Source organism: Passer montanus, unplaced genomic scaffold, assembly GCF_014805655.1.
Source record: "Passer montanus isolate IOZ18808 unplaced genomic scaffold, ASM1480565v1 scaffold26, whole genome shotgun sequence".
Classification (NCBI taxonomy): Eukaryota; Metazoa; Chordata; class Aves; order Passeriformes; family Passeridae; genus Passer; species Passer montanus.
In genome coordinates, this window is record NW_024367261.1 from 1,830,223 (window position 1) to 1,853,795 (window position 23,573).

General features: G+C 41.3%; 1 protein-coding gene across 1 annotated transcript in view; it reads left to right on the forward strand.

The window, feature by feature from the left end:
* The window catches only part of BMP6 (bone morphogenetic protein 6), an 87,101-nt gene that overhangs the window by 40,219 nt on the left and 23,309 nt on the right, over positions 1 to 23,573 (forward strand). Inside the window, exon 2 of the mRNA XM_039712056.1 lies at positions 21,928 to 22,120. Within this exon, the coding sequence (XP_039567990.1) occupies positions 21,928 to 22,120 (193 nt within the window). The remainder of the gene's footprint in view (positions 1 to 21,927; positions 22,121 to 23,573) is intronic.

The window sequence follows — 23,573 nt, forward strand, 5'->3', positions numbered from 1 at the left end:
TTTCCCCTAAGAAACATAAGGGACCTTGCCCTTTGAACCTGTGGTTCTTGGCATCCCTTCATCTCATCCCTTTTCTGGCTTTCCTGTTCAACTCCTGGAAGCTATTCTTGTTTGCTGTCAGGTTGGGGAACTGACTGCTGTGTCTTCTCTTCGCAGAGCAATGGGAGAAGAGTCGTTCATTCATCTGGAAGCTGGTTTCTGTCACAACAAAGTTTTTGCCTTCCTGAGTTTTTTTGTCTGCCTTGCTGGTACAAAGTCAGAATTGCAGTTAAAGTCCTGCCTAGCTAATGTCACATGAAGAACAGAACATTTTGGAGTAATGGAGGGAGGATTGATATTGTTTTCCTGAATCCTGAAGACATGTGATGTTTTGGGCAGGGGAGACTCTTATCACTCACTGAGCATCCTGAAACTCTTCTCTATATCAGGAGAAGAGCAGAGCAGCTGCCTCGCTCACTTTGTTTGAAAGAAACAAAAATGCTTTTCGCACACGCTCTGTACTATGCTGCATGCACATATTTGTACCATTCAAAAGCATTGTTTTTTAAAAAACCCTTGTGGTTTCCCATTAATTGATCAGAAATACAGTAACCAGCACCACTTCAACTGTGCTTTGCTTCCTCCATCATTTCTATGAAGGATGCTTTGGTGGTTGTGTTAGTGGAAACTGTCACTGAGGGCTTGCCTTTATTTTTTTCTTTCTGTGATGATTATAAAAACTTGATGTTTCTTAAACCATCTGTGATATTTAGTGCCCTATTGTTTTCCTGCTTTGCAAGCAGGAATGGAGAAATATATATTTTCCTTTACAACAAACTGGCCTTTGTCAGATGTTGACTCACTTGGTGAGTTGGACTGCCACAAATGGGCTCGTCGTAAATGTCTTAACAATGTGTAGTTCATGCCTATTGTTTTTTGAATTATGAAATTATATACTGATATACAGATGTGAGAAGGGCTTTGGGTCCATTCAGTACAGGTGAGATTATTATCTAGACAGTGATTAGCTTGAATAGGAGACTGGACTTAACTGTTTCACTATGATAACTTTACACCGTTCAGGCATTAAGATGCTGATGTTGGTTTTTGGGTTTTTTTTGCATTACCCAGGTTGCTTTTCTTCTCACAGCTTATCTCTGTTTTAAATAGTTCAAAATAGATGGCATTTTAATTATACAGATGGATCAGATACTTTGGAATGAAACCAGATCTTTCCCAGGGAGGGTCATGCTGAAGTTTTCATGTAATGAGAATGACTATGAATCAATTACTTAGGACTTCATTATGACGAAACAAAACAAACATGGCATCAACAGAGAGTTTAGCAGCCTTTGTTTCAAAAAGGAACTTGCAGAACCATTTAAGGCAAAATAGAATCCCAGAGAGAAGCATCAAAGGGTTCAAATGAGAGCATAAAATACTGTACAATGAAAAATGTCACAAGAGCTTCAATGCCTTAGATATGTATGTGAAAAATTTCAGGCTGAGCCTTCCCACACTATGGGAGGTCATCAAGTAAAGCAGAGCTAGCTCTGTTTATCTCCAGTCAAAGCGACACATGACTTCATTTGGGTTTTAGTCTCATTACTGCTGAAGTGTGAAGTGTCAGGTTAAAAAGACTACACGCTTTTCACCCCTAGGGACTGCTCTGTTTTAATGGGTCAGGTCAATGCTATGGCTCAAAACATTTCAAACGATTAATGTTTAATACATTTTAAACTGAAGTCCTTGAGAATACAAAATTAACCCTGTGAACGTCTGTGATTGGGACTTCTTGGTATTCAACTGCTTCAAGGAGTATAGTGTGCTATTACTGCTGGCAGTGGAGGGCTGAAATAAAACCAGAAGAGCATATTTTTTTCAAACCCTATTGTTCTTTACTGAGTGGTCCTGGCAGTCTCTATTCTCTTGCATCCTCCAAGGTTGCCAGGATGCATTATGTTACACAAACACATCAGTCTTGGGCTATGAGAGGAGAGCAAGTGTCCAACATAAGTCAAGCAAAAAAGTGTTGCTACCTTTCAACTGGGAGTTTCCCATTTCTGACTTTACCTTCTACATTCCTTCTGTCATATACTGAAACTGAAAAAAACCAAAAACCGAATTGAACAAAACCAAAACCAAACCAGACAAAAAAAAAAAAAAAAAAAAAAAAGGGGAAACAACACCCCCAACAAATAAAACCGAAGCCCCCAAAAGCCCTTACCCATAAGGGTGAATGTTGCAGTTTCTATTGCCATTTTAGTGGCAAAAAAATAGGTGATGGAGTGTCCTCCTAATGCCCACAGTTTAACAACCTTCCATGAGCTTTTCCAACATACCAAACAATATCTCTGGTGACTTTTGGCATTGTTACTGTAGTGGTAGATGTCTAAAATGAGTAGCTAAAAGAAACTGGTGTCTTCTTCTACCTTGTCAAGAATATCACTTTTGGTGATGGTTTATCATTCCTTGTTAAGTCTAAATAATTCAGGAAAGACTGGCGAAGAAACTGCTTAATATACTGCCTTTTTTGGAGTGGCATGTGGACAATTTGCCTTAGTCATAACTTTAAAGGAATGCAATAGTCTCTACAGTATAAAATCTTAAGAGGAACATATTTCTATGGTGGTAACATTCTTCATTCAGACCTTTCCTTTAAACCTAGACTACTGGCACATTTATTTCAGAAAGGCATAGATTATGTCAGTGTTGATTTTGTGGCTGTGTAAAACAGTGGGAAGATGAGTTAAATTAGTGTATATTGCTTTGTGGCTTACTTTTTATGTGATTTAGCAAAAGGAAGCACAATCAATTAAATGTTTCTAAATTAAAGATCAATGTTGTTCTTCTAGGTGTACCATCTCTTAAGGTCCTCTCACAGCTTCTGTTGTTGAATGTCAAAGGAAATATTCTGATCAGCAAGGCCTAATGGAGAGATCTTTCTAGAACAGGATTATGAATCTTGTAAATCTTTCTTTAGGAGCCTTTTCCACAGTCTGGAACGTTAAGCCGGTGTGTCACAATCTGGTACTCTGGACTCAGTGGAACAAATAGCTCAGTTGAGATCCTGGTTTTGAATTTTATTTTTTTTATTTGAACATTTGTTCTTAGGAAACAGGCTTTGAAAGATGTTGATATTTCCCCCTCCCTGCCAACACTGGAGTTGTCTATTTTTATTTACTTTGAGAGGCAGGGGAAATTGGACAATTGGCTGAACCACAGTAACCAGCATCACCCGCTTCTTATTATTTCTGATGCTTCCTTAAACTTCTGAAATCTTGAGACTGTAAGGAAAGCATAGAGTCTTCTTTTTTTTTTTTTTTTAATTTGAAAACCACATATAATCTGGCAAAAATTCCAGTGCTTTCAAGCAATGACAGGATATACACTCTTGTCTTTGATCCATACATTGGGAGGGGCCTCACCCCCTACCCCATCCCCACCCTCCTCCTCTTTACAGTTTAACTTGGACTGTCAGAAGTGGTTTCAGTGTATAATCCTTTGCAGACAGAAATAGATCTACATCCCTGCAAGAGCTAATTTGGCTGGCAGTCCCCAAAAAGTAAAGTTTATGGTCTTGGTTTTTGCATCCCAGATTACCTTGCTGTGAGGTGAAGCACTTTTTAGCAAATGAGCTGTCCCAAGGAAAAGTGGAAGAGCAGCTCTCAAACTGGGAAAAGAATGCACTGTGTGGATACTGTTTTTTCTTTGTGGTTGGGTGCAGGCTGAAAAGGATGAAAATGTGGTTCAGAAATCAAATGCAGACAACCTCTGTTCTCCTTGGAGGACTGCATAGAAAGTGTGTGTGTGCAGGAGACATTGCTGACCACTGACCACATCTCACTCACCACCCATTAGGGATTTTCAGGGTCTACAAGCAAGCCAATGGAAAAGACTTCTATAGTTTTTCTTTCTTTGTTTTTTTTTTTTTTCCTTTCTTTTTTTATGAGGGGCAGTTTATTATGAGTATCTCCTCTAAGCTTTTGCAGCTGGTAAATTTGGTTTATATCTGAACTTGAGGCTTTATCTAGGCTGGGAGGGGGTGGGAAAGGTTCCATAGACAAAGAATAGGGAGTTTATTCTGGGCATTTGCAAGTTTTTCCTGGGGATTTAAACTGTTTGTAGATCTAAACCTTGGATTCAGCTGCCCTGTGGAAGGGGATTTGTCTTCTCTATTTTCACTCCATCCCCAGCATTTTGAGTACAGTAGCATAAAGCTTTCAAAATACTGCACTGAATAGTCTCAGTCTTAAAAGGCTTTATTTCAATGTGTGGTTGGCTAAGTCTAGACAAGTGGCTTAACCCCATTCAACTCCAACACATCATATGTTTCTAACTCACTTAAAACTTGCAGTTAGAAGTTAAGCTCTACCCTCCTGGGATCTGGGTCGGAGGTTCCAGCCCATGTCCTGACACCCCAGCATGCCAAGGGGTGGCACTGAGTTGGCAGAGCACTGGCACCTCCCAATCACCCTGAGCTTGCATGAACACTGCTGTGGCCAGTCAAACTTCTGCAAACAGACTCTAGCATCAGTCCTCTCATTAGACTTGATCGCATGTAAAAGAAGCTAAAGTTCACATTTTCACCCTCAAAGATTTTAGTCAGCTTTATAAATTCCATTTGATGTGCTTTCCAGCTGGGTTTGTATATATCGTAAAAGACTTTTTCCCCTTGTCCAGTTAATCAAAGCTAAATCTAACATGCAGAGGAAATTCTTATTTCCAAAATTCTTACTCTGTTGATGAACCACTGTGCTTGATAAGAAAAAAACAGGTCCTTGCCACTGCTTTCCTGGTGAATGTGCTGGGGGTGACTGGGGAGCCAGTAACTTGTTTCCCTCTCTGACTTTTCAGGTTCCTGAGAGGGAAGCACACATCCTCTCCTCCCAGTGTCTCACCAGTGGTCTCTGACGATGCAGTATGCAAATACCCTGGTCCATGTAGCCAGAACGAAGGGAGAACTTAATGCAAATTTAGTTCTCTAACAATTGTCTTGACCTCTGATTTGAGAGGCGAGAGAAGTGGATGGGGTGTATGTCCTCCTCCCTTCCCGATGTAGGCAAGTGTCTGTTGCTGGAGCTAATGTAGCACTTTGTGTGGACACAAAGCCCTCCCTAGATGATAACTGGTGGCATGGAGGACCTGAAGCCTTCATGATGTGGGTGCAAACTCGACAGACAAGAAAAATAGTGAATTTGAACATCTGTGTAGACTATTTACTGCCAGTCTCTCATCACCTAAATGAAGGCCAGCATTTATACCCTGTTCCACTAGTGCTGTTTTAGTGAGTGTGTGTGAGAGAGCAAGGGATCACACACTTGGAAGGAAGCAGAGGGTGGAAAACCCACATGCCAACAATGTTTCGTGAGTCATGGCGAAGGTGCAGCCAGTGGGCAGGAGAAAGAACTATAAGAGCTGCAGCTCATCTGTGATTATGCTGTTACATATGCTGATCACATGAGAGGGAGAATTTCATTCCTTTATTAATGCACCTACACTTGTACTTGGTGATACCATCTGCCTCAGAGCCCTTTCCCAGCTGCAAACCACAGTTACATCTACAGAAAAAATTAGGAAATGGCCTGAAAACAAATTTTTTACACTGTAACATTTGTAACCTGGATAAAAGTTTAGCAAGTGCCTACATGTATACTAAATGAGCAATGGAGAGTAGATTTTTAGGAGTTAAAATAGCTGTTGAGCAAAGTAGATTGTACAGCATTTGATTGCGTATTTTCTAGTATTTTTGAATGTCTGCCCCTGTACCTTGTGATGTGGATGCTATTTTCTGCAAATGCAAAGTTTTGTTAGAGTGTTCTGCTGTCTATAGGAATGCGAAATGAACTCCATATATATGGAAACTTTCTATTACCTACATAGACCAAAAAGCAGATGTTAGTCTTGAGTTGGTGGAGGTGAACAGCCAAATAAAGTTCAGCCAATTTTATTGGGAAATGAGGAAAATCAAGTAGAATATTTTCCACCGTTAAATTGCCTTGCTTCTCCATCATGCTACTGGTATTAAAAATATAGATTTGCTATGGGTGCCAGCAAAATATTTCATCTTGTAGAAAGCAGAGCATTGTAAGGGAAGCTGCAAAATAATTTACATTCTGGTTTTCCAAGGTCTTTCCAAGGTCTTTATTGGGGAAAAAAGGCAAAAAAAGCAAAATGCAGTTGGTAAAATAACTTTGAGAGAGTTTTCTTTTTTGTTGGGTTTTTTGTTGGGGTTTTTTGGGGGGTTTTTTTGGTTGGGTTTTTTTTTTGGTGGTTTTTTTTTGTGGGAAGGGGTTTTCACAAGACTCTTAACAACAGCTTAAGAATGGAAAGGTGTTTTCATCAGTATTTACCTACCCCTTGCACTTTTGTGAAAGGTGTGGCTATTCCATCACTTAAATAACGTATCCTGAAGAGCTTTCATTTGGGGTACAGTTTTGATTGCAGTGCTTCAAACAACTCAGGAGTGTCAGGCATGGTTTTGGTTCAGCCTTCTTGCTCAAACCAGAAGCGCTAAGGCCGTCTGTGTTTCTGATAATTGTTTCAGCTCAGCTGAGTTCTTTGTGAATTACCAGGAATGGCTTAAGTGTACTTTTGGATTCTACTATAAAGCACTTCTGATGAAACTGGGTCAGGTTTCCTTGACCTTTCTCTTAGCTTGCTCTGCCCTCTGTTGAGGTGAAATTAGGCCATTTGTGTATTTCCATCTAGCAATTTGTGTTTTTATGTACTGTTTATGGAGTTTTTATGTACTGTTAGCATGAAACCCTTTGCTTCAGTGAAATATGATTTCAGTGGTTTTGGTTCACTTTGGGATGTTTTGGTTCCAGTCTGGCATTAAAGAGAGAGCATCCATTTGGAAGTGTTGAGGTTCTGGAAATGGAAGCTCCATTTCTAGCCCTGTGATAACTCCAGGATCCCAAGACCCTTGGGTGTGTTCCTATGACATTCATCATTCAATGCTTCCCTGTAAGGCATCTGAGCTGTGATGGTAGCCATAAAGTTTGTAAAGTATTTCAAATTGGAATATAAATAAGAAATATTTGCTCCTCGTTCAGTAACATTCCCTGTTGAAGCTCTGTTTTCCAGTCATGTGGAATTCAAGCAAGACCATAACTTTCCTACCAAATGTGGCTGCATTCAAAAGGGGTTCTGAGGGGCTGTTTCATGCTGTTGCTTAATGCGTGAACTTGTAATATTTGAACTTGTATGCTGTATCTCCTTGGACAAGGAATGAAAGGTAGGGATAGAAGGAATATTTGTTGTATTCTGAATATGACATGTCAGTCCAAAAGACTTTTGATTCAGCCCGTGCTGCTTATTTAAGTGCGCAGCCTTTAAGAAGAAAACTGTACCATGTCAGAAAATAAAACATTAAAACTGCATATAGAAGAAATGCAAGTCTTTGAAGAAGAATATAGTGAAAATACATCCCACAGCTTTACCTGAGCTGTACAGAAGTGCAGCTTTAGCCTCTACTGCTGTTCTGCATGCAGGACATCATGAAGATGGAGTGCAGAATGTTAACTTGAGCATTGGCTATTTGTATCTAACAGCACACTGTAAGTGTTAAGGCATTGAACTATTGCATTCATGTTTCTCTTTATTTTAAAACAGCAAAACATTTTTTTTAATTCAAAGTAAATCCACATGTGCTTGATTCCACACTTATATATGTACTAGTTGGGAAAGTTTATCAGTGCACATTTTGCTGTTAGCAATGTAACCAAAACTAAAAACCTTAGCAAATCCAGCTAAACTTGCATTTATTTATGGATAGACTAGATAATGTTTCACCCTTCGATCCATTCTGAAAGCAGAATTCACACTTGACTGTCTCTTCAAAGCCTTTCAATCACACTTTCTTCTTTGTGCAGAGTACAGTTGACTCCTTTTGAAAATACTAAATAGCACTACTGCTTCAGATACCTGACTAAAGACCTTGATGTTTGTGCTTTGTAATCCCGCAGTACCCAAACAGGACTGGTCTGTGGCACACTGAGCCAAACTAAACATTTGAGTGTAGCAAATCACAGGGGGCAATAACCTTATCTCAAAGTTAGTTATCAGGTCACTGCCCTTGCTCTGAGCTGTTTTGGGTGAGATGCAGCTTGGGTTGGTCCTATGACAAACAATGCACTGGATGCAGGGCAGCCATCCCAGCTGCTGCTGCTTGCTGAAGAAACAGCAGAAAGGCAATGGCAGAGGAAAGAAACTTTTCATAAAATTGAGCTAGACATATGGGGCTAAAATAGTCACTCAGAAAGGTTTGTATAATTTTTGCTGTTGTTAAGTGTCAGGTTTTTTTGTATAGAGAATAAAAGCTTGTCTTTGAAAAACATTTCTTCCACTGAAAAAAACTTACTGTTATTTTATTTTGTTTTCCCTAGTAGAACAAATATATATATATATTTCATATTCCAAAATATTAAGAGCATAATTATGAGTAAAGCATTTCTTATGGAAATACTTATTAGAAAATATTTTGTCTTTGCCAGGATTTTTTAGGTCCCCAGCCTTATCTCAGTGCGTACAGTAGAAGCTGAGAGCTCTGTTTCACTCAGCCTCTTTCTGGTTCAGTGTAACACAGAGTTGCTGAAGCTATTGATATTTTCCACATGGTAAAGGCAGAAATTTGTCTTTTCATCCCATAGAAAAGGTTTTCTAATACTGGCTGGAAAGATCTTCTAATACTTTGAATGGATGTTATCCCCAGTAAGATAAACTTCTATCTAAAATATTTTCCATCTCGGATTTTACTCTGATGGAAAGATATTGAGTGATTTTTTCCATGCATTTGAGTACCAGGGTGAAAAATAATGTTGCTACAAGCTCTTCAGGATCTTGAAATACAAAGGCGATATTGTTCAGGTTAGGGTTGGTTTTTTTGGTTTTTGTAATGTCTTCAGATGAAAAGTGTGGGTCAGAAAGAATCTGGAAGGTTATATACATCAACACCTCACCAAGACATCAAGCATGTGGAATTCAATATTGCAGTGATTATGCTTGAAATAATGCTCAAAAGAATTCTCCTCAGCTACTCGAACAAGTGCACATATATCAGGTAGTCACAGGTCTTCAGAAAACCAACAAAAAAGTCCACCAAATAATCCCTTCTTGAGTTGGTCTATTTCCTGTAATTTTCTAACTAGCATACAGTAGCCAAATTCTGTGGTCTAGACTGGTTTGTTCTGCAATTTTTTTTTTCTTAGGGAAAAAAACCACAGAGAGTTGGAATGGATCAGAATAAATATTTGCTCATGCACCTACTGATTAGAGCTTTCAAAGCCCCCAATCTTGTTACAACACATGTGTGAACATTAGCATTCCTATAGGTTAGACAAATATAAGGGGTTTCCTCTCTACCCACTTCTCCCCTCCTCAATTTCAGTTTCATGGAGAGAATACTTTAAATGTGGTGCATCTTTCTTTTGGTATCTCTCAGTGTTTTCTGCCTGGCAATTATCTGAGATCCAGACAGCACATTTTTTAGAATCCTTTTCATCCCCCTCCCTTAATATCAGGCATATTATTACTCATCTTGGAGCACTTCATCACTGCTGTCTCTGAGTTGGAGATTTCTCCAAGTATGATAGCAGCTGCAGCTAATAACATCAATTATGTAACACTGAGGTTCCTGTTCTCCTATTTTGACTGGAGGAAGTTCTTCGCTAGGACATGCCATATAATTAATTGTATTTTTCTCTGCATGCAAACATTATAAAAGCTTTAGTCTTGCTGTGTCTATGAGAGAATAGCCATAAAAAGATTCACTTGGTGAAGCCACAGCCCCACTTGTTAGGATGGCTTAGTGTGCAGGAGTGAAAAAGATTCAGTAAATTTGCATTTTAAAAGTCTGGTGCTTTTCAACTCTCCCCACTGTCTATATGTTTGTAAAAAGTGTGCTTTGATGTGCTAACCTGATCTAAACTTTCTTATGGTTGATGGTTTTCTTATTAAAATGCAAATAAAAACTGAGTAGGTATGGCAGCTGTCTCCATGGAGTCTTGTTAATACTGTCAGATACATAGCATTACCCTCCTGCTGTAACTTAAAAAAAATCTTTAAAGGACTTAAGGAAAAGAAAAATAATTTTTTAAACCAATGTGCCTAAAGTCATAAAGTAAAATAAATAGTCACAAACTAAATCATAAACTGAGTCATAAACTAAAATCTGTGTCTGGGTAATTTAGTTGTTGACAACATTAAAAACACTTCAGGCACAACAAAAGATAAAAGATGTATTTAAAGGAGAAATTTGTTGTAGGCATTTATTTAAATTGATTTCTCTCTATATATATTTATGTATACTCAAATTTGAAAGAGTTTTGGTGTTTTTCTCCGAGGTTGGCGTGTGACCAGTGAAGGCAAGAGAGGAGGGCATTACTAAGAGAGAAGAGCGGAAAAATAAAATCAGTGATGACAAGGCTGGGTTGGGTGGGGCAGTGAAATGCTGGGATAGCCAAACAGCCAGGACATGATTGCAAGGAGTGAAGATGCAGAAGCCAAATGTCTAAAAATTAATTTGTGGGCAAGCAGCTCTGCTGAAAATTTTAACACACTCTCTTTTTTTTCATTGTAAGTTCTGTCTCCAGGAGCCTGATAACTTACAGAAAAAGGGCAAGATAAACTGAAAGCCAGAAATGCCAACATACCAGGTTGTTTTTTAAACCAGTTTATTAATTTAAGTTTATTAATTTCCTCTTTGTTAACTTGAGATCTTTTGGAGTCAATTTGTGTGTTATTACTTTAAGAACATTTGTAGACAACTTTTGATTTTTAAATGCCTAGAGCCCAAGAATTGCTTTGGTGTTTGGTGAAAGTGAAGGCGGGGGGGAGAAAGGGGAGGAAAAAAAAAAGTAGTACTTGGCAGAGTCTATCCCTTTTCCTGCTGGATGTTTTTCAGGTGAACTACCCAGCTATGCTACTGTATGTAAGTCAGGCCAACTATGTGGAACTAAGGATTATTCCACAAATCCCCTTTTAATAGTTCTTTTAATGGTGCTTTTCCTCAAGTCTTACTTTTTCCCTAGGATTTCCTACCCTGACTGGGAGTCTCCCATCATTCCCAAAGCATTGCATCTCCCTGGCTTTCACCCGGGCTGGGTACTGTGCTGTGCAGCTGGGAATAGGAGCTGTGTCCCCCGCAGGCCCGGCGCGGGGCTGCCGCCGCTGATGGCTTTATCAGATGGACAGAGACATTCCAAGTATGCTTCTGGTCACTGTGGGATATGGGAATATAAAAAATAATGAAAAAGGAAAGCTTAGACCAAAGCTGTTAGTCAAACCAGGCATTTTTGTCAAGGCTTTTTTTTTTTTTTTAATTTCTTTTCTTAAAGAGTGAAATTCTTTACCCCTAAGCAGATTGTTAAAGCTGTGTGATGTCATTTTCTTTTCTTATTAAGGCTGTGTTTTGAGCAGCTGAAAGCTGCAGGTTAGGTAAAACTATTAATGACCATTTTTTGACCTCTGCTCCAACCGCCCACAGTGGCTGCAAATTTTTAAACGTCTGACGGCTGCTTGGCTCTCCGCAGCATCATTATGTTGGTTGACAGCAGATGAGGTTTCAGAGGTTAAAAAGTCACTTCCCAAATTGCACCCTGCTGGCATGGCCAGTAGACAGATTAAAAATGGGAGTTCAGTGGCATGGTAGGACAGGACATCTCGGTTTTTATGAGCAAGGCATGCCAAGAGCTCCCTCTGGTTCTGTCTGACTGCGTGCTTGGTGGGGGCAACCCATGGCACAGGGCTAGTGTGGGGAGAGTGCTTTGCAAGATGTTATTGCCTCAGAAGGAGGAACACATACTTCACATTGCTGTAAGGGCTGTAAAATATTCTGGGATTTCTGGGTTTTTTTTTTCAGTTTTCATGGTTGCTGCTCTTGAGCACTTCCCAGATGTGTTAGGGTTGCACAGTGAGCGGCTTCAGGGCCCTCCTGCCTTTCCTGGAGAAGGCTGTGGAAGTGGTGAGACTTTCCTTTGTCTTCCTCCATCCTTTGCCCATCCTCTCTCTTTGCCAGCTTCCTAGGCCTGAAAGAGTCTCGCCGGAACCTTCAGGGAACCTGTCAGGATGACCAGGACAGAAGGACAGGGAGGAAGGAGTGATAAATAAGAAGGGTGGCAAGAGAAATGGGTTTAGCAAAGGTACTCTGGTATTTCTGTGTAGATCAATGTCTTCCAAGGCAGTGTTTCTTCCAGTTGGCACAGGGAGTTGTCCTAACACTGTGGTGTTGTTCAGCCCCAGTGATGATTGAGAATTTCCCATCCCAGTGACATCTTGGAACCCCTTCCTCTGGATTAGTGTGCAAAGCCAGTACATTGTGAATGGATGCACTGAGGGGAGGTTCACTTACAAGCTGTGCTGTTCCTTGGACAAATGTACATAGCCAGGAGTAATAGTCTTTAAAACACTTCATTGTTTCTTCAGGCACTTCATGCATTTGCTCTCCTCAGTCTTCAGAGCTGTAGCATCTTCTTGCTTTGACTGTCACAAAGAGTGTTTGCTTTGTAGTCATGTTAAAGGTTGGGAATTTGTGGGGTCTCCAGACCATGATTTTACTCTTTTTATCCTTGCGGCCACTTTCTGCCCTTCTTAGGGGCAGTGCTTCCTCCTTTCTTGTATCTTCTGTTCTCTGGCTCATGCCAAGTCTGGTGTCCTTCATGCTGTCTCACAGGGTGCCCTGCCCGTTCCCAAAGCCCATGCTCTTTGCTGGTCTTTTGGCTGGATGCTGCTTAATTCAGTCATTTGAAATTGGAGCCCTGCGTAAAATACTAAACACTGAACAATAAGTGAGGCAACAGCATTTTGTGGTATCAGCTGGAGTCACAAGTCATGTCAGCAATGGCCATGCCCTTATGGTGGTGGTGTAGTCTCCAGGACAGCCTGACAGCTTCTGGAGCAGGGCTGAATTCTTCTGTGTAGCTGAGTCTTGAGTCCAGGATTAAACTTTTTCCAAAAATTTATAAAACCGTAAGTGCTCTGGACAGTATTTTTATGGGGAGTGATTGCACTGTGCTCAGGAGATATCTTTCTCAGCTGGGCTATTAAATGAAAAGCTGCAACCTGCCTGTGGTGCCAAGAGATGAGTCTCAACAAAATGAAAGCTTGCAACTTAAATTGCAAATATTCACCTGTTGCCTGCTTTCCTACTTGCTGCTGGTTGATTCACAGTCATACCAATAAACAAAACCTCACCTGCCAGAAAAGCAGAGAGGGTAATGCCCATAAATCAAAAAAAACTTCCCCACTTTGCGCAACCTGTATTTTGAAATTTAGCTCAAACTTGCGACTGAATTGGTCTGTCCTGCCTTAAATTCCTGCAGAAGGACAGATAATTTTGAGAGATGGTGTGAGATGGCTATGCCATTTAAAAAATTCTGAAAATATTTCCAGACCCAGTCGGTGCACCCAGGGCAGCTGCGCTTCCAGGGAGCTGCGTGCCAGTGGCCGTGCCAGCAGGAAATGCAGCGTGACCTGTGGCGAACCTGGAGGGTGGGAAACGCTGCGAGAAGATTTCTATGGGCAGCTCTGAGTGTCCCAGGCAGTTTCTGTGTGGGTATGGACACAAGAGCCAACGCTAAGCCAAGGAAGCAAGCAGGAGCAGTAGGAGAATTCTCTTCCCACCATGTGCACAGCTGCAGAGCACTTCTGATCTGTGCCCATGGGCTGACAGCATCGGCTTCTCCCCTCCTGCAAGCTGGCTGTGCACGCATGAAGCCTGGCTGTGAAATAGAAATGCTTTTTGAAAAGCATAATATTATTTTAATCACAAATTATTTGGAAACGCAATACAGAAATAGCTTCAGATCACTTCTTCCAGAGGGGTGTTTCTGCAGTCAGAGTCTTTATCAGCTTCTCAGTGGGAACTGCATTAATATTGCCACAAAAATGCAAACAGTAGTGCCTTTGATAAAGCAGTTTGGCATCTCTTAAGCAAAAAGATGTTTTGCTTTCCTAAGATACAGCACTGTTTGCAGTGCAGGGACCTGCCATATGTGCCAGCATATGGAAAGAAAACACCCGCTTTGTTAACATTTGTGTTGGGAAGCTGTGGGGAAGGAACGAAGGAGGCGGCTGTGGAAGCAGTTGCAAAGCGATCTCTGTTATTGCAAGGGGACAGCCCAGGAAGCCCAAAAGTGAGTGTTGGTGGCAGAGGAGCTGGTGGCCTGCCCTCAGCCTCCTGGCTTAGCTGCCCCCCGAGCACTTTGCCAAGGGCTCTCCTTTTCCTCAGTTTTGCTTCAGCTTTTCCCATAACGTGCTAGAGCAAGGCTGTCCCTGATTGCTGCCTCTTCCCACTGCAGAGTGGAAAAGCTTTACTGACCATACAGTAGGCATCTTTGTGAAAATGTGAAAATGCCTTTTTAGTACTTTCTGGAGTCCCATGGGTATTATGTATTTCATTAGGGCATTATTTTGATTTTTAGACTGCCTTTGGTTCAAGAATCCTGAAAAGAAGCTGTTGTGCAACTATTTTAATCTGATTTTACAAGCCGATTCCAGCTTGATTCCCAGCACAAAGAAACAAAGAAGAGCTCAGTTGCATTTTTCATCCAAAAGTAAAAACCCCTCCTCCTTTGAAGCTCTTCAAAATAGAGTGTTATGTTTAGAGAGAGATTTGCTATTGTTTAAATTTAATCTCCATAATTACATTGGGATTGGATTAATGATGGGTTATTTTCTGAGTCATTATTTTCTGGCACACATAGCTGTTGAGCATAATGCTAGGTCTTCATCGGCTGTAAGCTGGTATCACTCCACCAAAGCCAATGGAATAATTCCACTTTATATTGTGTTGGCCCAGATGTGATATCAGAGCTGTTTTGAAGAAAGCATCCTTTTGGAGTTTGTTGGCCTTGAATCTTCGTATTATTGTAAAAGTGTCTAGGCATTAACTTAAAACTGCATTAAATTTATGGTTGCACAGCTGGTTGTTGTGTCTAACCTACCTCAGCTGGACCCAGAAGGATCAGCAAATGGTGCAATGCCACACTGAACCATAGGCATCTTGACTTTTTTATATGTTTAAAAACTGCCTTTTATCCCTGTGGACATGGGACAGGTTCATCAGGGAGGTCCAGCAAACTTTTACATGCTCTTATCCATGACAGCAAGCCTTGGTCAGTTTGTTTGGGATACTATACTGAAAATCCAGGGGAAATGTCTGAGAAGCAGAAGGACTAGAGGGACTGCTTCTTTTTGGAATTAGTTATTTTTGCTCATTCTGCTTTTCAGAAATGGGTGAAGGAGGTGGGGAATTTGGGAAGATCTGGAATGTAGACGAGCAGCAGCAGGAGCTCTAGGCAGCGGACTTGATGTAGATGATGAATCCCTCATCATGATTGGGCTAAAATAAAGAAACAGTCATTTTCAGGAGATTCTGGGAGGCTGTGTAGAGTTGCTGTGAACACAGAAGGTAGTTGAATTTGCTGGGCTGAGACCAAGGTGGGAAGAAATTATCTCCCCACCTCTTGTGCATGTTGGGCAGGGAAGGGTTTGCTTTCAGACCTTGTATTTTAATGTCTCATCTGAGTTTCTTCACTTTTAAAGAATTGTCCTTCACCACCTGTGAAATGGCTTGTTAATAAGTCATAGTTTTGAGAAGGAGAAGGTTTTGCTTTCTTTTGGGTCTTTACAATAAAGAGAAAGTGATCAGTCCTGTCCATAAGCAGGAGTGGATTTAGGATGTCGCTGCAGTGGGATGGACCACTAATCTCTTTATCTTGGTGCCCAAGTGACAGTGCACACATTGTATGTATGGAAGTGTGAAAAACAGGCAGCAGTGATCCTTTTCTGAGTCATCCTCACTACTTTCTGGAGTCATCTGTTTTTGCTGCTGACCTGCCTTGAGCCTGCAGGTCCACCTAGGGCAACGTAATTTCTGTTTCCTTGTTAAACAGCAGCAAGTACATGTAAAGCCTTTTAGTCTTCTCTCCTTACTATTTGAAAATATTAAACTGGTACATTGTGCTCTTTGGGTTGTACTCTGCAGTTTTTAAAACTGTGTTTAGGAAATGCTGCTTATTTTAGGAAGAAATGTCAGCTTCAATATTTAACGGTAACAATGCTTCTGCAGTTGTGATCATCTGTCAGAGATGTGGGACTGTTTGGGAGACTTGGTATCTTTTTTTAGATTGACCTGATGGATTTGGAAAACACAAGCCTTCAGGCACATTGTGGGTATCTCTTCAGAGTAAAAAGAATGTGCTCAGACCCCATCCATGTGGATCCATTGTGAAACAGAAGGCAAATTGTAAGACCCAAATGAAGACTGAGTATTGCTCTAAAGCTGGACATGCCTCAGATTGGGTGTACAAACCCCCACATTCTTACTCTCTTTTGCTTCAAAAGAAATAACTAGCAACTGTGGACCAAGATCAAGAAGGGAGGATTTAAACTTACATGAATTTTGTTCTGTGCAAGCCATTGTCTGCCAGTATTGAAGAAATTCTGGTGGTGCCACTGTAAGTTCACAGCAGTAGATCAGTCACATATGTACATGGTCCATTTATTAGAGGGGACTGTTGGAGCTTTAGTAATGCTTAAAGCATTTGAGGCATAACAAACTGCTTCATTGCTCCAGATGTGATAAATGCTCTTGACTTAGAGTAGAAATTGGTGATGTAATACAGAGGAATTGCCTTTGTGCTGATTATGTAGATCTGGTGGTGAATCTCCTGTTAGCAATTCTAGTTTTCAGATGTTTTCTCATTTTATTTGGGAGTGGGTCACATGTGAAGGCTGAGATGAAATAAATAGGAACTACTTAGATTTGTTCCCAAACTGAATTCAGGAACACTTATGCAAAACTCACTTTGCATAAGCAGGTTGTGAATCCTGGCTACTTTCCCTGGAGCATGTGGCCCTGCAAAACCAAGCCACCATTAAAGATCTTGATGTGCAAAAGATTCTTCAGTAGTTTCAGCTTTGCTGGGGTCAGGACAGATGCAGAATGTCCTAAATAGTTCTGTCGTATTAATTTGCAACCCCACTCTTTCCTTCTGCCCTCCAAGGCATATTGTCATGGAAATAATAATTATTTATATAGGAAATTTATTTTTTAAAATTAATTCTGGAGCTCTAGGTTAGTATTTTTGGCTTTGCTTTATTGGAGTTTGAACTAAAAACTTTCTTAAGCCAGTATTTTAATTCTCACTTGAGCACTTGACCTAACACTTTTCTCAGGAGCTGAGAACTGGAGAAAATCACCAGATATCATAATACTTGGTGCTGCTGTTCTAAGTGAAAATTGTGTTTCCTCAGGAAAGGCTCTTGACCTGTTATTTCTGCATAATGGTTTGATTTAGATCCAAAAAGAAATGCTTAAAATTCCAGTGCAGAAGGAGAATTTATTTCCATGCCTGTCATTAGACTTATGCTTCCTTTGGTCCAAGGTGTGTGCTACACAGTCAAATGGAAGTAGGATGGTATAGTTGCCAAAATAGATGTGTTAATTTCTCAATTATTTTTTTAATTCTGTGCAGTGTTTTTAAAGTAACAAGTATTGTAAGCAGCACACTATTTTTAAACCAGGGACATTTTGTGCTGAAATTGGCCATTGCAACACTGGGTTAGAATTAGAATACACAAAATTCAAAACCACAGTAACCCTAATTTTGCCATTCTTGCCTTTTTAACTGCTCAACAATGGTGCTGTGTTTGTATAGTATTTAAAAATATTTGTTAAGAGGAATGTAAAGAGCTACTGGCAGGCTTCTCTGTTAACTCTTTCTGCACACTCTGGCAGCCTGCTCAGAAATGGGCTCTAGTGAAAATTCAGGGGTGAGTCCTATGTCCAGAGCTCATACCTTCTTTTGTATTGCAAGCAAAGGAGCAGCCACCAGCCAGGATGGGGACAGACCCCCACGGTGGAGTGGGCAGTCCCTCTGGCTCGTGATGGGCTAAAATCTATTTGACATCTCCTTTCCCAGCTCACCCTGCTGTGTGCAGGCCTGGATTTGTAACCTCCAAGGACTTACTTCAGCAAAAGAATAGTAATGTTTGGGATAATACAGTCTGACCATGAAGATGAGTTGTATAGGCTGTCGTTCATGCCATGACCTCACAAAGACTGGTTCTGCCTGGCTTGGTCCTAACGTTCCAGCCAGCACTCTGGGAAAAGATTATGGGGGCCCAACACCACTCAGGACTTCTACCTTCCAACCTGCCCCAGCTGTGAGCTGCCTGATTTTCCCTGCAGGGGCTTTGCACAGTTGGGACATTCTTATGTCCATCGTCAGATGGAAATTAACTTTGGATTTCACATCTCCGGTCAGACTGACCCAAATGTATTCATGTGGAAAAAATAATAATGGCAAAGCAGCTTGAGAAATGATTTCTGCTTTTTGCTGTTGCCTTGCATTTTGGTGTATACTGTCTGTATTTTGAATACAAGCTCATCCGATGCATTGTAACGCAATAGCAATTCAGACTGGGTAATCCTGGGAACCAGCAGCTTGAATCTTGCCTTTCCAAATTATACTGTTCTAAAACTTGACTTCTTTGTTAAAAATGAAGAGTTTCCAGGGGGCAAAAAGCCCCCAGAGAAGCACTGTTGGCATTTTATATTTTTAAACTGTCTTGCTGAATGAAAACAGTTGATTATTAGCTTGATGGGGTGACAATGAGTATATAGAACTTAAATATCTCACCACTCCCACAAAGAAAAAAAAATCCACCCTCCATTGTATCATGGGAAGATACATAGCCAGAAAAACTTTCCAACTCATTAAACTTTTATACTTGCTTCATACAAGCTTAATGTAGGCTTTTTTCCATCCTGTGATGTTGTTGGGCTGCTTCTGAACTGATCCCAGTGGAGGAGGATGCCATCAGCTTAGCACTACTTCTTTCTTGTAACACAGACCTGCCTTTCTCATAACAGAATGAGCTGAATTGCTTAATCTGAAGAATTAAAAAAAGATTTCCTTGTTTGTGTGTTTTGGGTTGTTTATTCTGCCAAGCCTGATAACGAAATCAGTCTGAATGTTTCCCCTGTAATAAGTTTAGTCAGCTTCTATGATTGTGTGGCGTATTTGGGCAAGGACAGGGATAAAGGAAGAAAGTTTGAAAAAAACAGGAAAATACTATTGTGAATATATCAGGCAAGTTATAAACTAGGAAAGGGTAATTGGAGTCAAGCATCATACCTGCTGCTACTTGTCATGCTCCGTGGTAGTTGTTTTGGTGAGCTTTTCTTCCACTTGTGACTTGTGTTTGACGTTTTAGGAGAGAAGTATGGGAAAATACTGATTTAAAGTACTAGAGTTTGGTTATATCACTTTTAAACTGCACATCTTGTGGTGATGAGTGGATGTCAGGCCACTGTAGCTGGCTTGAGGTCAGAAAGGGACAACAAAAAGCGATGTTTGGGCTCATTTTGAGCTCTGTGCTGTGCGGGACAACTTCAGGCTCTCTCGTGCACAAGGGGAGACCATATCACATCTTGATGTGAGGCAAGAGCTGGCAGGAAGCATCAATGACTCCTTTGCTGTCTCTGGTGTAATTTTAGCTTTCTGACACCCTGATGGAGTTCTGTTGCTTATCCTGGTTGTGTCCTTCCCCTTGCTCTTCCTGCTTCTCCTTTATCATCCTCAGCCACTAGCCTGGGGAAGAGCCGCCTCACTGCACCTCGCCTGTAGGTCAGCTCATCCCTGTGACAGCCCGGAAGGGGGTGTGGGTTTCAGCTGGTCACTGCACCCATGAGCGAGGATGTAGCGAGTTCTAAATTGAGAGCTGTTGCTTCATTTGTGTGCCTCTCCAAACCCCTGGATTTAGACATTCCCTCACCATTAATTACATCCTCTCATCTTTTAGCAGCAAGTAAACGGGCCAAGCTGGGCACGTCATGCTCCAAGCAGCCCAATGCTGTTTCTCATTGGTTGGCTGCTTACAAGTTTCTCAAAGTGTCTCCTCTCTTTTGGGAAGTGCATCCTGTGGGACTCTCCTCAGGATGGGGAGTGATTGGGCAGCTCAGGTCCTGTCTCGGAGGGCACACAGGCAGGTGACACCAACCAGTCCAGTATTGCCAGAGTTGATCCCCATTACAGGGTCAGGTGCTCCAAAGGGAAGCCCAGATCACCCATAACCAACAGCCAGAGAGGTAATTCCTGGTGGCACTGGAATTGAATCTGTTACCATCATTTGCCTCGGTGCAATCTCTGATGAAGATGCTGGGTGTCACAACCTCATTTCTGGAAGCCATAGAGCCCAATCACCCTCATTCGTCTGTTGTTTGACATGAGCTGCTCAGACAGATGCAGTGCAAGACTAACAAAATTGGCAGTGCTGACTCTGACAGCAGTTTGAGAATTTGCCTGCTTGCCTTGTGACAGCCCTTAACACAGCATTCCCCAGTGTGGTGTCCCACAGAACGCTTGGCAGCAGTCATGCAGAGGTGAAAAGATTTCCAGGTGAACTTCAAAGAGAAGGATCTGACTAACTGTCTCACAGGGAGCCAGGATGTGGACGCAGCCAGATGAGGCAGCTCACATGGAAGGGCTGCCAAAAAAAAAGGAGAGGACGGATGAAACTGTGACTAGAGAGTGAGGAGGAACAGGCAATTGGGCAAGGTAGAGGGGAAAGTCTCCATGGGCTGTTTCCAGCAGCTGGGAGATGTCTGTTCTTCGGGGAGGTAACCTGTGGGTGAAGTGCTGAACCTCAGGCACGCTGGCTGTCATTCCTGGCTCTGCCGCAAGCCTCCGCCGCCTGTCCTTGGACAAGCCACTCTCCTGGTGACTCAGTATCCCAGCTGGAGAACAGGCATTGCTGCTTACCTCATGGGGATGTTGTGAGAGTAGGCTCGTGGACGCCTTTGCAGTCTGATGTATTAAAGGTGTGGGGGGGAGCAACAAAAAGTGACCACAAAGACAAACATTAAAAGGGATCTGTTCTTCCTTTGCCGCCTGTGCACACGTAATCATGTCCCTAATGATAATGTCATGGTGACTTATTCATCACTGACATACACTCCTTCAGTTCCATTGGTGGGAATGGCTTTTTGTTTTTACTATTTGTCCCCTCAGGCTTGTAAAGATGTAATTGTGTATGTTTATATAATATGTTAATGTTTTAAGCAATTTCTATTAGAAAATTAGAAAAACTAACAAACAATTAATCATAGTCAGACTAAACTGAGATGTAATCAAGTAATACAAGAGTGGGACTGGAGCAGAGTTTGCAAAGGGAGCCTCAAACAGAGAAAATGCAAATCCTGAGACCTAAAGAAGGAGGAATTCTGCTTTGTGTCTGTCTTAAATCCTATGCCTGAGAGTACCCAAGGAGGTCTAAGACCAAAAACCAAAAGTGATCACTCTTCAGCTCTCTCCTTCTAAAAAAAGCTTCTGCAAAGGAGGGGGAGCTCTGGTTGACTTTAACCCTCAAAATAAATATCGTGTTAATTGTATTCACTCACAACGTGATCCAATGACTAGTACAAACCTGGGAACAAGAAAACAGGATGTGTTAGGGCTCTTAGGGAATTGATTAACCTGGTGCTATCACTTGGTTCTGCCTGTGCCTGTGTGTGCTAAAGCAAAATGGAACTACTTGTCTCCTTGCTTGGAAGAGAGCTAGGAGACTTAGGGAAATGCTGTGAAGAACATGGAGAGCCACAGGTGGAAAATGCTGGGAGTGATCACAAACTTCAGAGTTTTACACAGGAGCAAAATGCATGGTCATATTTCACCTGCCAAAGCTGGCTTTTCTTTAAAAAGTAGGAAATCCAAAACAAATTGGCTAGAGAGGAGGAACATTCATCTTCACTTAGTACTGTATTTGAAAAACTTTAATTGCATAAGTTTTCCTGACACTCACCAGGGTTATCTTTGGAGCAAAAAAACAAGATTCTTGGTTTTTTTGAAGGAACAGGTGGCAGCATGTAGCAACCTTTTGTTATTAAATTTTAGTCATGGTTCCTTTTTTTTCCCTTTTCTTTCCTTTTCCCATCTGCAGTTGAGTATGACAAGGAGTTCACGCCTCACCAGCGGCACCACAAGGAATTCAAATTTAATTTGTCTCAGATTCCTGAGGGCGAGGCCGTCACAGCTGCTGAGTTTCGGATCTACAAGGACTGCGTTTTGGGAAGCTTTAAAAACCAAACCTTCCTTATCAGCATCTACCAGGTGCTGCAGGAACATCAGAACAGGTATGCAAGAGGAGGCTTGCTCTGTGCCACCAACTGCTGTCCTGGAGAAGGCTGAGCTTATGCAATAATATTGATAAGGCTGAAAATAAATATCAGGTTTGTTCATGTTAGCAGGGTTATGTTATTGCATGGTCCTTTCCTTATGGGAAATGGGCATGGTAGGGTATGAATGAGGGTGTGACTTAACTGCAAGCTTTGTCTTTAAATAAAGAAAGAATCTGCTGAGAAGCAGTGGATTTTTAAGGCACTGCTGGCATTGCTGCTGTGTACTGAAATTCACATATCCTCTTTCAAATTAATACTAGCAGCCTGTTTGAAAAATACTGGTAATTAGTTCAGACTTGATCTGCTCTCAGCTGGACTTATATTAAAGTAAATAAAGCAGAAGAAAATTCAACATGCTGACCGCAGGTACAAAATAATTTCTGGTCTTTCAGCGGCAATGAGAGAGGAAAAGTGAGTGAGGCAGGGTAGAAACTGTGACACAAAAATCCAAACAAGTGTAAATGGAGTGATTAATTTTAAAAGAGTAATGTTTCAGATGGAGGAATCATGTAAGGCTAAAAGATGGAAATATATGGTCAATTAAATGTCAGAGTAATGCTGTGGTACAAAAGTGTTTCATTACTTCTACCGAAACTTGTCAGGACTGTAACTGTTCCTCTGCTGCAGGCATTAAAAAAAAAGAAATCAAAACCAGCAGTGTTTAAAAAAAGTTCCATTTGTTTTCTCTTTGAAGGCTTCATGGGCGTTTTCCTTTCTGCTGCTTCTTTCTCCAGCCTTTCCACTGGTACCATTTGGAGGGATCAGCTTTTGATGACTGGCAGTCTTAGGGCAACATCAAATATCTTGTGGTTGTTCTGCAGGGTATGGCTTCTGGGGAAAAGAGAGAAATACTTGGGTAAATAGATGATGGGGAAGAAGGTGTGGATTTTGGGAGATCAGTGTTCCCTTTGTGCTTGAACTTGCAGATTGTTGGAGTGCCTCCTGGGGTGATGTGCATGCTGGTGAGGATGTTACATCAGTGCCCAGCTCAAGAACTGGTCCAGACAGTCATGCAGAGTTCATAGATGTTAGATATATTGTTCATTTGGAGACACATTACAGAAAAAATGGCGAGTGTTGGTCTGCTTCATATTCCAGAAGTAGAGATCCCACCTCTGGAGCAGGAAGGAAACCTCTGCCAAGTGTTTGTGGAAGAAATTGATACGCTGCTCTGTGACAGTCACCAAAGCAGAGCACAGAGTAGGAGAACTGTCAACTTTTATGTGTTTATAACATTTTTTCAGAGTAATCTGAGCAAGCAATGCAATGTGGGAAAGAGAATAAAGTATTGGATAAAGTACGGGATATGGCCCCTAGTATAACCTGTTCCTAACAAATTTACAAACTCTGTTCTGGAAGTGGCAGTGTGCAACAATGATGCTGGGACCTTGTATCTCTGTTTCACACA